General features: G+C 42.0%; 1 protein-coding gene across 2 annotated transcripts in view; it reads left to right on the top strand.

Annotated features, from left to right (window-relative positions):
* The window catches only part of SPOCK1 (SPARC (osteonectin), cwcv and kazal like domains proteoglycan 1), a 466,123-nt gene extending 450,284 nt beyond the window's left edge, over positions 1-15,839 (top strand). For both annotated transcript variants that reach the window (XM_037016497.2, XM_073221675.1), the window contains 4 exons: positions 972-1,193; positions 5,827-5,889; positions 11,904-12,041; positions 12,497-15,839. In XM_037016497.2, the coding sequence (XP_036872392.2) occupies positions 972-1,193; positions 5,827-5,889; positions 11,904-12,041; positions 12,497-12,687 (614 nt within the window). In that variant the 3' untranslated portion in view covers positions 12,688-15,839. The remainder of the gene's footprint in view (positions 1-971; positions 1,194-5,826; positions 5,890-11,903; positions 12,042-12,496) is intronic.
* Positions 15,840-16,228: the final 389 nt, after the last annotated feature.

The raw sequence follows: 16,228 nt of genomic DNA, 5'->3' as shown, positions 1-16,228 counted from the left end.
TTTTTTAATTTTTCATCTGTAAAGTGGATAGGATGTAGCATCATTTCATAGAACTGTTACAAGGATTCAGTGACATAATTAAGTATAAAGTACTTAGAAGAAGGCCTGAAGTAACACAAAAAGTAAACTTTCATTATTTTTCTGGGAAAATGACTCTAGTTCTTGCAGCCCAGCTTATGGAGCAACTTGAAATTGCATGGTGCTTTTGATTCTGAAGACAAAACGGGGTCTGGATTTGGGGCACGCCTTCTCTGGGGTTTGTGCACAGTAGACCCAGTATCTGGAGTGTCAAGCAAGGTGTCATTACCTGGGTGCATACAATTCCCAGTGTGGACACAAATAATTCTTTAAGAAAACTACCCCTTTTCCCCTATGGAAATAAGAAAGGAATCATTGAGTCGGTTTGGATTCCATATCATGCATCTCTGGAGGGGGCTGTGGAAACAGAGAAGGGGGAGCCCAGGCAGGCACCCAGCTTGGTTTCCCCTTTGGGCTCACACTGCTTGTGTTTGACATTCCTCTGGGACATCGCCAGTGCTTCTGGATTGTGCCGTGTAGTTTCATTTCTTTGCCCTCCTTTTTACCATAGTTTCTTTTGTTTGGGTTTTTGAAATAATTTTCCCCCTAAATATAAAAGCATAGTTTGCAGTATTATAATGTAGTCCTCTTACCCACTTGTATTTACCCCTCCTTTCAGACATACCCTGTTTTAAACAAGTCCAGCAAATGAAAAACCCAATTTGTATCACAGATTAATTAGCATTGGGAATTTGTGTCCTTTAGAACCTATTTTCCTCAAATGCTGACTTCTGTTTTAGTACATTCCCAATTGTTTCATTTAAAAACCGACAGCATATTCTGGTAGTGCCCCACGGAGGCCGGGCCCCTGGAGGGAAGTGGCCTCAGAGGCGGCAGTGGTGGTGGGGAGGACCGGCCTTGGGGGCAGCTGAGACGTGCCCTTCCCTTGGCAGGGTTTGACACCAGCATCCTGCCCATCTGCAAGGACTCCCTGGGCTGGATGTTCAACAAGCTGGACATGAACTATGACCTTCTGCTGGACCACGCAGAGATCAACGCCATCTACCTGGATAAATATGAGCCCTGTATCAAGCCTCTCTTCAACTCCTGCGACTCCTTCAAGGATGGCAAGCTCTCTAACAACGAGTGGTGCTACTGCTTCCAGAAGCCTGGAGGTAAGGACCACACGCCGCGTCCGGGCCACGCAGGTGCAGTGCAGTGGACAGAAGGACACAGCTGGAGAAAAAGGCCTCCATGATTTAATGGCAGGCCCAAAGGCTCTTTTCTCGTAATTTGTTTCCACTTTTAGCATGGTGTATTAAAATAATCCAGGAGTCCACTATTCAGTTCTCTTTTTGGGATAAATCTCTTAACCATATTGTGCCTCAGCTTTTTCATCTGTGAAATGGGTGTAGAAACCTTTGCTACCTAATTCCCAAGATCATTTGAGATTCTTACTGTGAGAAATATAAGAGTTGTCATGAATTCTGTCCCATGAATTCCCCATGTAATCCTTGGAGAAAGCCATTTGTCAGCTTCTCTAGGGTAAGTACGAATTTATACTGAGTGTCTTAGATAAGGATGTTTGGGTTATTAAAAAACACTGCAGCTAATTTAAGAAGGAGTCAAGACTGGAGGGGTGTATGAAAAGAATACAGGAGGATCTCATGAATGGGAAGTGGAAGGGTCAGTCTGCAGGGTGTGCCCACTCGGGACTCAAGAGTCTCCGGAATCCGGAGGCAGGAGCTCTTGAGTGTCCCTGAGGGGCCGCACAGTCTGGCTCTGTCTCAGCTTCCCAGGTGTGGGGATCCACAGCTCACGGGACCAGCTGAGACATGGCTTGGGTCTGAATTCCAGTCCCGTGTCCCAGAAAAGACTGGTTCGGCCTGAGTCAGATACCCAAGATGATGCACTATGACCATGGCCAGCAGAACCCATCCCCAGGAAAGGAAGCTGGCTACTAACGTTAAAGTACTTAAATTACGTGTGTGTATGTACACATGCAGACTCAACACACACACTGAGCAAAAAAATGTGGGCATTACAAAAGGGCACTCAGTGAAAACTAAGTACATGTGTATGTTTGTAAGACTCTAAGTTACATTCCTAAAAGCATAATTATTGGTTGAAAGGGCATGTGCATTTTTAAGTTTGAGCGATATTTCCAATTTGCCCTCCAAAAAGGCTGTACGATTTTCACTGTCACCAAAAATATACAAGAATACCTAGTTCTCAGTGGTGTGGCCAAACTTTGAGATAGCCAACGGGAGGGACAAGAAATTATATTTCCTTATGAACTTCATTCCATTTCTCTGTTGAAGACTTAGACTGAGACTCCTTATGTTTGAGATATTCTTGAGTTACCTTTTCCTTGAAATGTGTATTTTTTGGGGGGGAATTGTTTTCTAGTATGTTTTTAGTAGGAATTTTCTAAAATAAAGACATTAGAACTGTTTTTGTCTAACATATGGCAAGTATTCTCTCCCAACTCTGTGCAGTTTTGCTCTGAAGAAATTTTAAGATAGTCATATTTCTCCATCTTTTATTTTATGGTTTCTTGGAAGCCATAAAGCTTAGAAAAGTATTCTCCACCATGAGAGAGCAAAGCAATTCTCGTGTTTGTGTTCTCTTCAGTACCTTTCAGTTGGTTGTTTATTGAAATCTTACACCACTTAAGATTTCAATAGTGTAGCAACCCAGCCCTCCTTCGAGGTAGTTGTCCAGTAAACCTCTGCTATTTATTTACTAACTCATCATTCTCCCTCTAGTCTGAAAAACTGCCTTTACCAAATATAAAACTTGTATGTCTATTCCTGGGTACTCTGTCCTATTAATCTAACTTTTTGTAAATCGGTTCTAAGCTGTTTAAATCAATCACAGTTGTTTCACAATATGTTTTAATATCTAGTGGGGCCACCCTCTCCTGCCATTAATCTTTCTTCAGAATTTTCCAGGATATATTCTTCTATGCCTGAATTTTAGAATCAGCTTGTTTCTATTTAAAAAGTTCTTGCTGGTATTTTCTGATAGAGAGAATCGTTGGCTATATAATATTGAGTTTTTATCCCAGAGCAGGATCTGTTAACCAGTGGAGTTACATTTAAGCTTGTTCTTACAGACACCATACTTTCCCCGTATCTATTGTTACTGCCATTATAAACAATCCAGTTTTCCTTATTATATTTCCTTGCTTGCTGGTGGTGGTTTCCATATGAATTTTGTTCCTAGCCACCTTAGCACATTCAAATAGTCACTTTGGTTGGTTTTCTTGGATTTTCAGGTGTGTAATCATATCATCTGCAAATAGTCCCTTATTATATTTCCTTGCTTGCTGGTGGTGGTTTCCATATGAATTTTGTTCCTAGCCACCTTAGCACATTCAAATAGTCACTTTGGTTGGTTTTCTTGGATTTTCAGGTGTGTAATCATATCATCTGCAAATAGTGGTAATTTTTTCTGTTCAGTTTTTATACCTCATTTCTTCCTCTAATCGCATTAGCTCATACCTCCAAATCGATGTTGAATTGCAGCCATGTGTTTACTTTAGTAGAACTGCTGGTAGCGATTCAGTATTAGGCTGAATGATAGCTTTGGCCTTCAGCTCACATACAATCCTATGACTTTGCATCAGTAACGAGCCATTGTAGTCACGGGAGAACCCACGGCTCTGTCACACGCGGGAGGTGCAGATCATTTCAAATCACATTATAATTGCAGCAGAAGTCTTGGAATATCATTTACGCTCAACCTTACTTGAAGATGATGGTAGCTTTATTAGACCCACTGCTCCATCTTACTATTTGGTGCATTAATAAAGATGCATGTGTAGAAAAAGAGAAAGAAAAAAAAATCCTGTGACTTGAGCCAGGTTCAGGTGCAGCCTGAGTAAGCACAGTGCTGCTGGGCCCTGAGAGGGAGGTTACTGCCCTACCCACACCACGGACCCGGCCACATGGGCTCTCCCACCCTTTCAGCAACTGCTGAAGGAAGCCAGGGCCCCCAGCCACGGCACGAGCAGCATCCAGGAGGAGCTGAATAAGGCACAACACATGTACACTTGTAGTTCTTTTTTTTGCTGTTGGGTTCCTACGACCTCCCTCCCTGACCCACATCTGGGAGCTGCGCTTGACTAAAATTTTTCTCCATAGAACTCCTTAAGCTGTGGCTCACAGGGGTTGGTATCTGGAATTTTTATTATGGCTAACTCTACGATTAAGTCTCTGAGTGCCTTTTTTTATGGAGAGAGCACTTTTCAATACTATAAAGTTTGAGTTTTATTCAAAAATTCTCACAGGAATTCTAGTCCTTGGTCCATTTGCCAATGTTTCTATTTTGTTTATATAAAGTTCTTGGATTCACAGTTTCTTTGATATGTTTTTTAAACACTATTCTCCTAGCACTGGGTGTAGCTACAGAATAATGAGGAGCCATACTAATTTTTCCCATCTTATGTGTGATTTGGCCTAGACGCCAAAATGATTCTTTACCTTTGAAGGACATGTTATACTCTTTTAAGCTCTAGAGTTAAATTGTTTTTGTTGTTCCATCTGATTTGTTCCATCACTAACATGGATGTTTCTCTCATCAGTTTTGTCGCTTCAGCTTCATTCCTGTGTCATTTTTGAGCCTTTGTGTCTGTCCAGTAGAGGCTAGTTTTGTGCAGCTTCTTTTCATTAGAACCCGTGACTACCCAGAGAAATGTGTGCTAATCATTTTCATCTGCTCAGCAGCAGGCATTTTTCTGTTATGAATTCTTCATCTGGCGTTTTGTCTTATTCGTTCTTGCAGCAATTTTTAGTCTCAGTCAGATTCGTTTTTCCTTATCTTTCAATGAGTAAGCGCTTTAAATTACTGTAGGGTGACTTGAAGGAGGGGCCTTACAGATGGAAACCTGCTTCACAGTCATCGGTCTGGTAGGGTGTATATGAATGATGGTGCTCTGCCTTCTCCGGAGCAGTGTTCCAAGTGCCTACAGTTTCTCCTCTGGGTTTCTGCATAGTTACAAAAGCAACATTTGCATGTGCATAGGTAGTTAAGCGCCCTGCGCATCAGAACCCCTCTGTCCGCGCCTGGAGGAAGACTATGAGCAAACGGCAGAGCCACGGGATCTGCTAAGGCAAGTCATGGTGAGACTCAAAAACTAGAAAGGTCACCCTTCTTTTTGCTTAGAATGGAAGGAAGATGTTCTCTTTCACACGCCGTCCTTAGCCAGGTGGCTCCTGCTGTATCAGGCCTTGAGAACTGGCAGCTTTGTGTTCATTCATGACCCATGGGTGCTTTATAACTGAGGTCTGGGAGGCTGAGAGAGGGTCTTGCCCAGCGGACTCAGTTATGGGATGGCAGTGCTGAGAATGAAGGTCTGAGTATTCTCTGTCTTCACATTTGTCACCTTCCTGTCGGTTAGTGGGCCAGTGGATTCAGAACACTTACCCACTAGAAAGCTGTGGTCCTGGTTCTCAGCTCAAACGAATCTTAGCTGAGTACTGACTTCCTTACATAAAGGAAAAAGCCTAGTATCAAGTCACCTAGTAGATACCTGGTATTTGATTGCATGGCTGGTGGGAAGAAAAATTCCTGTACAGTGCAAGTAGCCCCCAAATACTATTTTAAGGAGCTCCTGGTAGAAGAATTTTTAAATTAGAACTCGAATGGCCTGAATTTGTTTTGCTGCATAGCAGCAATAGCAGCAGCATATGGAGCGGTCCCACTCCCAGGTGAGTCAGTGTCTGCATTTCACATCAAGAGTGACGCCAATCATTAGAGATTATATCCGGTACCATCTGGAAACTTTCATAAATTATTTTTTAGGTCTCCCTTGCCAGAATGAAATGAACAGGATTCAGAGGCTGAGCAAGGGGAAAAGCCTGTTGGGTAAGTACAATTTCTTGCCACTCACTGAAACTAATTAAACCATCCATGTCTGGAGCACAGCAATGGTTATTCAATTAGGGACCAGCATTTCCTAAAAGAAATGCCTCATTTCACCCCAGACAGGTCTCTTCCAGGCACCCCAGACAGGTCTCTTCCAGATGTGAGGCTAGGTGAGCTGGCTGAGGGGCCTGCCAGAGCTGGAGTCCAGCACCATCTCTACTGTGAGTGATCGTTCAGTGGCCACCCTGGGAAGAACTGGAGCCCAAGTTTCTTACATAATGTCCTCTATTTCTTAAATCAAGTTGTCCACTTAAAGAGGAAGATGATGAGCCATACTCCCCTCTAAATTTATCAAACAGGTTTCAAGGACTTGAGTGTGTTTTTATGTTTCTTGTGCATGATCCCTGGAAGAAAGCACAAGGCGAGATCCTTCATGCTTCATCTTTGTCCAAATAGAAAGACAGAGGGATTGGGTTTTTTTCCTGCCAGGCTGGCCTGTTAAAAGTTAACCTTTCAGCTCCATGCCCTTCCTCTGGTATTCAGAACTAGGCTGCTGCAGAGACAATGGTAAGCCTCATTTGTTCACCAAAGAAATGAGTCCGTCTTGCTTTTCGAAAGAGAGCTGACAGCTGCCACACATTATTCCAGAACTATTGTTAAACATGCAGAAGCCAGTACATTCCCACGTAGTCTCCTAGTTCAGATGTTTAGCTATTTACTTGAAAGACACGGGCAAGCTTTTTGGAGATATAGGTGGCCTGCGAGGTCTGGCAGATCCTCCTTTACTGATTGGGTTCGAGTGATGTGCCTAAGGTCCACGGGTAGTTACAGAACTGGTATAATGTTATTTTAAAAACATTACTTTCATTGGACATTTTCTTCCATTAGTTAATGATGAGTTGAAATATTCATAAGATGTGGGGTTGAAATAAAATGACCTGTCTCCAATTTTGACCACCTTACATGAATGAAATACCTACCACAGAGCCCACCTCATTTAAGGCTTACTTTATCACCTCTCCTCACCCGTGGAGATTACCCTGGCTGACTCATTACAAATTACTTTTTGCATGGGGGAATCTAAACAGGGCAATGTCGTTTTTATGTGTACTCAGGGGCATTCAGATTCAAAAAAATAAACAAGCAACAATAAATTATAATCAGTTATATTTACTACCTACTTAGGAAAAATAGTAATTCTATTACATTATATATTTAGAGCAGCGCTTACTTCTTAGCAACCATGGGGCTCAGCCCAGTATACAATTTTTTTGGTCTATTAAGTGCCATTGTTTTCCAACTGCAGTTCAAAGAGGAGGATCAGCATCTCCCCAGCTTATTCTCCCCCTTTGCAGAGGATCTCCTGAAAAACCTGCCTTTTGAAAGCATCTACCTTTTCTTCCTCCTTCTCCCCAAGCATTCAGCCAGTGCACAGCACCCCTAAAGAGAGCACCTTTCTATCCATTATCTCCTTTGATCTCTGAGAGCTTGATCATCTTGCAGTAGCCTGGTGAGCTGAATCTGAGGTTGAATCCAGGTTCAAAATAATCTCTGCCTCCCATGGTACCCATCTTTCCGGTGTGTATTACATGAAACAAAAAAGGTAAATTTAAAAACATAAGCACTCTAAAAATTAGGAGAGAGAAAGCTGCTGTAATAAGCAGAGACCTCTGTCTTTACATGGTTGATGTAGATAATGTTACTGCTCAGGTCACGCTCAGGAGAATTCTGTCCTTGAAGATGAGCACGTGACCAGTGAAACACACACCCTAAGAAAAACTATCACAGATCATATCTTCAGCAATGCGCATTCAAATATGATGACAGGTATTCTGAAACAATAGGTTGGTGATACTTCAGTAAGGCTAGGGTTAGTGAACCTAAAAGATTTACTTTGCAGAAGACAAATCATCCCAGAAGGAGCTATTGAGGTGCAATTGTAGAAAATAATACATGCTGTTAAATCTGAATAACTAAGACCAAAAAATATGCTTCTTTGTGGAAACTTCAAGGATAACAATAAGAATATTGGAAACAGAATATATAGTTTTAAACACAAAATAAGAGCAGCAAACATACCTAATCACAATAAATGGGCCTAGGCCGAACTCACTTCTTATGACACCGTCAGTTGGTATACCCACAACTTCACAAAAGAACAGAACTGCAAGGAGAAATTGTCATATCTACCTCTTCCTGCAACGTTTTAAGTTCAAGAAGACCAAAAAAGCTATCAAATTCCCTTACTACAACACAAGAAAAAGAGAAATCAAAGATGCAAAGCTGAATGAAAACGAAAGCACTATGTGCCAAAACCAGAGGGAAGCAACTAAAGTGAATGAAATTTAGTGAGCTTTCATAGGTTCAAATGCATTAATTAAAGGAAAAATTAAATCAACTAAGTTTTCAAATCAAAAAGCTATAGGGAAAATACAATAAATAATTAAGACTAAAGCAGAAAACAATGAAATATACAAACCTTTGGCAATACGAGAGGCTCAAATACTGTCATGAATTTAAAAGTGGGCTGTGCCCTCAGATAATAGAACACTACAAACTTTTGGGTCTCAAACTTCAGCCTGTATCAGAATTACCTAGAGGGCTTATCAAAGTACAGTTTGTTGGGCCCCAGTCGTCTCAAAGTTTCTGATTCAGTAAGTCAGTCTAGGGTGGGTCCTCAAGAATTTTTTTTCTAAGATTTTTCCAGGTGATGATACAGCTGCTGGTGCTGGGACCATACTTTGAGAACCACTGCTATGAACCAACTTTTAACATTTATGAAAACCTAGTTGAAATGGATATTATGGGTCACCAAGAAACAGAAAACCCGTCTAGACTGAAAAAAAAAATCATAAAATTAATTAAAATGCACCTCTCACCCCCCCCACCCACAAAATAGGCACTAGGCCCAAAATATGGGTGAATCCTTCACAAAAAATATCCTCATTTTATACATGTATGGAGTAGACAAAAATTGAAAAATATATGACTTTATGAATTAGTTGCTTTGATATGGAAATTGAAGAAACAAAACTGTATGCCTCTATCACTTAGTAATGTAGATGTAAATTCCATCAGTAGTATTCCAATAGCATTATATCATGACAAAGTAGTAGTTATACCAGGAAAGCAAAGGTATGTTTTTTTTAATTGTTCTACTTATTCATCTCATTAAAAGTATATGAAGGATAAAAAAACAACAACATGGTTTTCTCAAGTGCTAAAAAAGCCATTGAATCAAGAATAGAAAATCTGAGCATACCAATTACTAGTAAGGAGATTGAATTAGTAATCAAAACTTGCCCAGTGAAGAAAATCTCAGAACCAGATGGCTTCACTAGTGAATTTTGCCAAACATTTAAAGATACAACACCAATCCTTCTGAAACTCTCCCCCACCCCAAAAAAAAAATCAAAGAGGAGGATATACCCCCAAACTCATTTTATGAGGCCAGCATTACCCTGATACTAAAGCTGGACAAAGACATGACAAGAAAAGGAAACTGTAGATAGGTCAATATCCCAGATGAATATAGATGCAAATATTTTCAATGCCAGCAAACTAAATTCAGCAGCACTAAAAGGATCATTCATCATTGTAAAGAGGGATTTATCCCTGGGATGCAAGGATGGCTTGAATTGATCAGTGTGATATATTACATTAATATAAAGATCAGATTATCTCAGTAGATACAGAAAAATCATTTGACAAAATTCAACATTCCTCCACTCATGATGAAAACTCTCAACCAGTTAGGTATAGAAGGAACATACCTCAACATAATGAAGTCCACGTATGACAAGCCCACAGCTAACATTATACTCAGTGGTGAAAGGCTGAAGGCATCTCCATTAAGATGTGAGGCAAAGGTGCCCATTCTTACCAGTTCTATTCAACAGAGCACCGGAAGTCCTAGCCTAAACAATCAAGCAAGAAAAGGAAAGAAAAGGCATCCAAGTTGGAAAGGAAGAAGTACAACTTTCTGTTTGAAGATGATATGATTTAACTAACCAAGCAGGTGAAAGATCCCTACACTAAAAACTATAAGACACTGATGAAAGAAACTGAAGACAAATACGTAGAGTCTTGTGTTCATGGATTAGAAGACTCAATATTGTTAAAATGTCCATTCTATCCAAAACTACCTACGGATCAATGTAATCCCTTTCAAAATTCCAATGGGATTTTTTACAGAAGTAGAAAATCAAACCTAAAATTCATACGGAGCTACCAAAGCCCCCAAATAGCCAAAGCAATCCTGAGAAAGAAGAACGAAGCAGGAGGCATCATACTTCCTGATTTCAAGCTATACTGTAAAGCTATAGTCATCAGGCAGCACGGTCCTGGCACAGAAACAGACCAATGGAATGGAATCAAGAAAGCAGCAGTAAACCCATGATACAGTCAACTAATGTTTGACAAGGGAGCCAAGAACATTCAATGGAGAAAAGACAGTATCCAATAAATGGTACTTGAATAACTAAATATTCACATGTAAAAGATTGACACTCGATCCCTATCTTACACAACTCACAAAAATTAACTCAAAATGCACTTAAGACTTAAATTTAAAACTGGAAACCATAAAACTCCTAGGAGAAAAGCTCCTTGACATGGGCCTTGGCAATGATTTATTTTTGGGTATGACCTACAGCATAAGCAACGAAAACAGGTGGGACTTTATCAAACTTAACTCCTGCATGGCAAAAGAAACTGTTAATGAAATGAAAAGAACCTATGAAATGGGAAAAAAGATTGGCAAACCATATAACTGGTAAGGAGTTAGTACCCAAAATATATAAAGAACTCCTACAACTCAATAACAGGAAGACGTACAGATGGCTAACAGGTACATGAAAGAATGCTCTACATTGTTAATTATCAGGGAAATACAAAAAAAATCACAATGAGATATCACCTCATGCCTGTTAGAATGGCCATCATATAAAAAAAGACAAAATCTGGCAAGAATGTGGAGAAAGGGGACTCTTGATGGGAATGTAAATTTGTACAGCCACTGTGGAAAACAGTACAGAGGATCCTCAAAAAAAATTAAAATTAGAACTGCCGTATGATTCAGCAATTTCACTTCCAGGAATATATCCAAAGGAAATAACACTATGTCAAAGAGATACCTGCACCCCATATTCATGGTAGCATCATTTATGATAGCCAAGATATGAAACAATTTAAGTGCTGATTAATGGATGAATGGATAAAGTTGTATGTATGTATGTGTGTACACACACACACACACACACACACACACACACACACACACACACACACAATGGAATATTATTCAGCCATGAAAAGAAGGAAACCCTGCCGATTGTGACAACCTGGATAGACCTTGACAGCATTATGCTATGTGAAATAAGAGAAAGGAAAATACTGTATGATTGCACTTAGATGTGGAATCTAAAAAACCACCACCACCAAACTCATAGAAAATGAGATCAGTTTGGTGGTTACCATAGGCTGGGGGGAGGGAACATTGGAGGAAGGGGGTCAAAAGGTACAAACTTCCAGTTATAAGAAACAAATACTAGGGATGGGATGTACAACATGATGACTTATAATTAACACTATACAAGAAAGTTGTTAAGAGAGTAAATCCTAAGAGCTCTTATCACAAGGGAAAAAGATTTTTTTTGTATCTGTATGTGATGATGACTATTAACTAACCTTATTGCGAAAACCATTTCACAGTGTAAGTCGAATCACTATGATGTACACCCTAGACTGATTCAGTATCTCTGTAAAACTAGGAGAATTTAAAAATAAAAGTTACTCATAGGAATAGCACTCATTCATGATTTAAAGGGGCTTTCCTTCTCTGATGAGTTCTTGTCTAAGTAAGTCCCAGGGCCCTGTAATTGTCAGTAACCACGGATCACCCAGGTCTCTCCTACCAGCTCTGCAGCAAAGCCCGGTATGTAAGCCCTCTTCTCGGTCTTGGAGGTGATTAACCCTGAGTGTCTGACGCCAGCCGGGCCTCTTGTTCCCCCCAGGAGCATTCATACCTCGGTGTAATGAGGAGGGCTACTACAAAGCCACACAGTGCCACGGCAGCACGGGACAGTGCTGGTGCGTGGACAAATATGGGAACGAACTGGCTGGCTCCAGGAAACAGGGCTCTGTGAGCTGTGGTGAGTAAGGCCTTCCGCATCGGCCCCCCAGTGACCTCTGGTGACTTGTAAGTCCTCACTTCATAAGGCAGAAGAATTTTAGGAGGTAGCAGTGACCTACAGGAACCCTGAAACTCCAAGATTCTGCACAGCTAGCTTCCAAGGGGCAGGAACTCACCATGACTAGCGGATCGGACAACATTTTTTGACAGAAACTGTTACAGGAAAAGAGTGACTTAGACAAACCTCCCAGGGAGGCAGAAGCATCCCAGGAATTCTGGGGCTCATGTCAGAACAAAGCGTGTGGTCCAGGCCACGCAGACTAACCCCTCAGGGCAGGGCTGCTCCCATGTTCAGGAAGCCACCTGCAAGGGTTTGCCCTTCAGTCAGGTCACGGGCAAGGGAACCCCTCACATGGGTCATGAGGCATAAGCAGAAACTGACCCCTGGTCTTTTCTTCATTCTCAATGTTTCAGAAGAGGAGCAGGAAACCTCCGGGGATTTCGGCAGCGGTGGCTCCGTGGTCCTGCTGGATGACCTGGAGGATGAGCGGGAGCCGGGACCAGCACACCGACCGGGGCAGCCGAGGGTGCACACCCGGGCCGTGGCCGAGGACGAGGAGGACGAGGAGGACGACGAGGAGGACGGCGTCGGGTACCTGTGGTAGTCCCCGCGAGGCAGAGGACACGAGCTTTGCACACAATTGCAAGTCACTTCCTGTTCCCGCATTTGTATCTAGGACTCCACAGCACCAAGGTTTCTTCTCCATTGTCGCTCTCTGTTCCTGACCTAAGGTTTGGAAGACACCTCCTTGTCCCCAGAGCATCCCGGTTTTGCATACGGTTGTGTGGGAAGAAGGGTGTTGAGTTTTATTTTTCAGACAGGGGGATGGCTGGCTGAATGAGAGCATCCTTCCCTCCCAGGAGATTTTTGCAACGAGCATGTGATTGATGTGGGATTCTGACCGTGCAGGGAGCCCCCCACCCTCTAAACGTCAAAGACCCTATTTGATGACCCACACTGGTGGTCATTCCAGCATGGTTCCCAGCCTTACAGTGTCTAAGTGCTTTTCTTGTGTCCTGTAGATGTTGTGGAAAACACACCACACTGTACCTTTCTCCCCACCACCCCTGGTGTTTACTATTAAAAATTAGTTTTTCATATCACTCTATCTGGCTTCCTATAAACAACAGCCTTAATTCAGTCAAGAGTCCCTTAGGGGAACTGATTTCATGAGGAAGTGGTGTCTGGAAGCTTCTCGCTGTACATGCATAAACATGTATGTACAGAAGAGACTGGGTGTGTGCGCCTTGCAAGTACACAAATACACACACCTCAGCAAGTGTTTGGGTATCAAAAACTCATTTGACAAAACAATTATAACTTTATCGGCTTGTCCAGACCTGGAACACAATTTCTGGAATAGAAATTTGTATCGAAGTCCCTTTTTGCACTAACAGTTGGACCTTGTAGCCCGCAGGCTGAGGTTTCTTCTCCTGGCAGCAGCAGAGTTACTGGAAGCCTCTGATTTGTATAAGCCTCTGTCCGCCTGAACCGCTTTCCTTGCAGAAGCCATGAGACTCCCACGTGGGCAGCGTCACAAGCCATCTCTCTCATTCCAGCTCAAAGCCCCCAGGCCTGGCTGCCGCAGGTCCCTCCCTTCCCTACCTACCTCCTCAAGGGCTTTTTCCAAGGCACGTACACACACCCCTGGGCTGAGAAGACAGTACCACAGTGTTCCTTAGCAGAGAAAATTCAAGATTCTTATTGTTTTGTTTTTACCCCCTTGCTGCCCACAAATCATGCTGAGGGTACACGAGCTACACAGATTTGATGTCACTCGTCATTTGTAAAGAATCCCAGGTGGAGGCTTGGAAAGAACTGCATGGTAGCTCATGGAAGCTAGGGTTGGATTTTTCAGAGCTAGTTCTGGCCCCATTCCTTCACCGACACAAGTGTCAAGATCCTGATGAAGAAAGCCCTTCACTGTTGCGTCTCTTTGCCCTCAGTAAGCTTGTAATTGTCTCCAAATTTGGTAGGGCCATCCTCTCTCTCATCTTTAGGATTTCTCTCCTTCCCTATCATGCTGGCCGAGATGTAAGTACCAAAGAGTAGTCTTCAAAGTGGCCCCATTTAATTTAGCACTCGCCCTGAAGCTCCTGCCCCACCTGGTCTCCACCTACCTGCCAGCTACCCAGCAAGCCTCTCTGGTTTTTCTCCCCCTCCCCATGAGCTCCAGCCAGTTCACAAAACGACCAAATAAACTCAGGCGAGAAATACATTCAGCCAAACCAACCATTTGTTTGCACTCTACCAACCAGCCTCCAACCAGGATTTTCTAATCCTCGCGTTGGCCAAAGTGGCATTATCCCTAGAGTCAGTCTCAGATGGGAAAATGAACATACTCGATACAGCAAACTCCTTCTGGCCTCAATATGCATATAAGTACAACCAGGACCCAACTGTAAGGGAGACCGCAGGCAAGCTCTGTACTGGGATCTCAACTCCCTCACTTCTATTTCAGTTTTTTTTTCCCCTCACTGAACAAAACAAATCATAATTTAGAAAACAGGTGCTTAATTGCAGCTAAATCATAGTAGAGTATAAAAAAGAATCAAGACATTACAAAGTCTCAGTTTAGACCATCAAAGAAAACTATTGTTACTGTCTCCTCTGAGCTTGGAAGAATGCACAAGAGAACAAATTAAAATCGACAAATTGATTTCACTTGAAGAAACTTCTAGAAACAGAATGAGCCACCGATTTTAATTTGCCTAATTATCTTACAACAAGTGTCAAATTAAGATGACACTTCAAGATCCTTAGCATTAACTTAATGACGGAGGAGAGTGCTCAGTAGTCAATTTCCAATAAGGTAATGAGATGTTCATTTTCGGAGATATTCTAAGAAGATATTTTGATTCATTAAGATATTAAATAAAAAGCCCTCCTAAGACTGGAACCCAAAATCAATGGAGCAACATTAACATCCCCTTGACGTGACATTAGATTTTTTAATGGTTTTTAAGTAACTTTTCACAAGTACTAAAGATGACATTTTTAATTACCCTAAAAGAAGTTGAATTTTGTTTTCCATTTTTTCAGTAAGACTCCTTTAGCTAGTGACTAAGGATACATAAAAATCTTGATTAAAGAAAAAACTACTTTGACAATGCATCCCCTTGTTTGAGACAGGTATTCAGATGAATCCTCACTCGACTTTCAGAACCGCCTTAGTGAACAGTTGTATGCTTACTCCACAAATGGTTGTTTTATTGAATATCATTTTCTTGGCATCCAACTTTGGTCCCCGAATTTTCTGCCACCATGGTTGTCTGCTCTATTAATGTCTTTTTGCTTCCACAATATTCTAGGCATGGGAATGCCTTGGTACTGAATTTGAAGTTTTGTACCAGTTTCCCCTTTATGCCCATTTCCCCATGCCGACATTTGGCCAGGTCTGCCCCAGGATGCCACTCACACTTGTTTTTACCTTGACCACATTGTACAGTAACATCCAAGAACCCTTTCTACAGTGGGTGGTTTGGTCTTTTTATACCTTTTTCTCAAAGTCACAGATGTTTGTCCCTGTTCAGTGTGTAACCTTGTAATAAGGTCCCACCAAATCCTGAGCGTCACTTTGTTGTTCCTATTGTAGATGAAATAGTGAAGTAGAAAAACCCAGTAAATTCTGAATGCTTTTCCATGTAGACTTATCTGGAATGTGAACATGAATCTTTGGTTAATAGTATATGCTTAACTGTAGTCCTGAGTAGGTGCATTTCTGTCTTGTCTCAATAAATTTTAATTTGTCTGCAATGTTTGAGTGTGTCTATTTGTTGCCTTTGGATGTGAACTCACAAGACCATATCCACACATGACCTCTTGAGAACAGTATGGGCAGAGGGGCCAGCCAATGAAGAGCCCTCCTTTAAGGCTTCTGTACCTGGTCGGGGTTGTTTGGGGGGGTGGGGGGGCACCTGTGGGTGTTCCCGCCTGCCCTGGACCCTCTCAGCACACCTTGGCACATGCATGCCTTGTGTCCACTTAGTCTAGAACCATTGTTATCACCTGGCTCCCCTTTTTGCTGCCGTCACCTCTCTCCGGCTTCAACTTTGTTACTTAGGCCTCACTTATCTGATTTTGCTGCCTTCATCCTGTTTACAGCCTAGAGCTTTTTCAATTCTTATTTCTCCTGTCAGTTGTTC

The sequence above is a fragment of the Manis javanica genome, chromosome 14, assembly GCF_040802235.1.
Source record: "Manis javanica isolate MJ-LG chromosome 14, MJ_LKY, whole genome shotgun sequence".
In the NCBI taxonomy this organism is placed as follows: Eukaryota; Metazoa; Chordata; class Mammalia; order Pholidota; family Manidae; genus Manis; species Manis javanica.
Note: the sequence above shows the minus strand (reverse complement) of the source record. Positions and strands in the feature narration are given on the sequence as shown.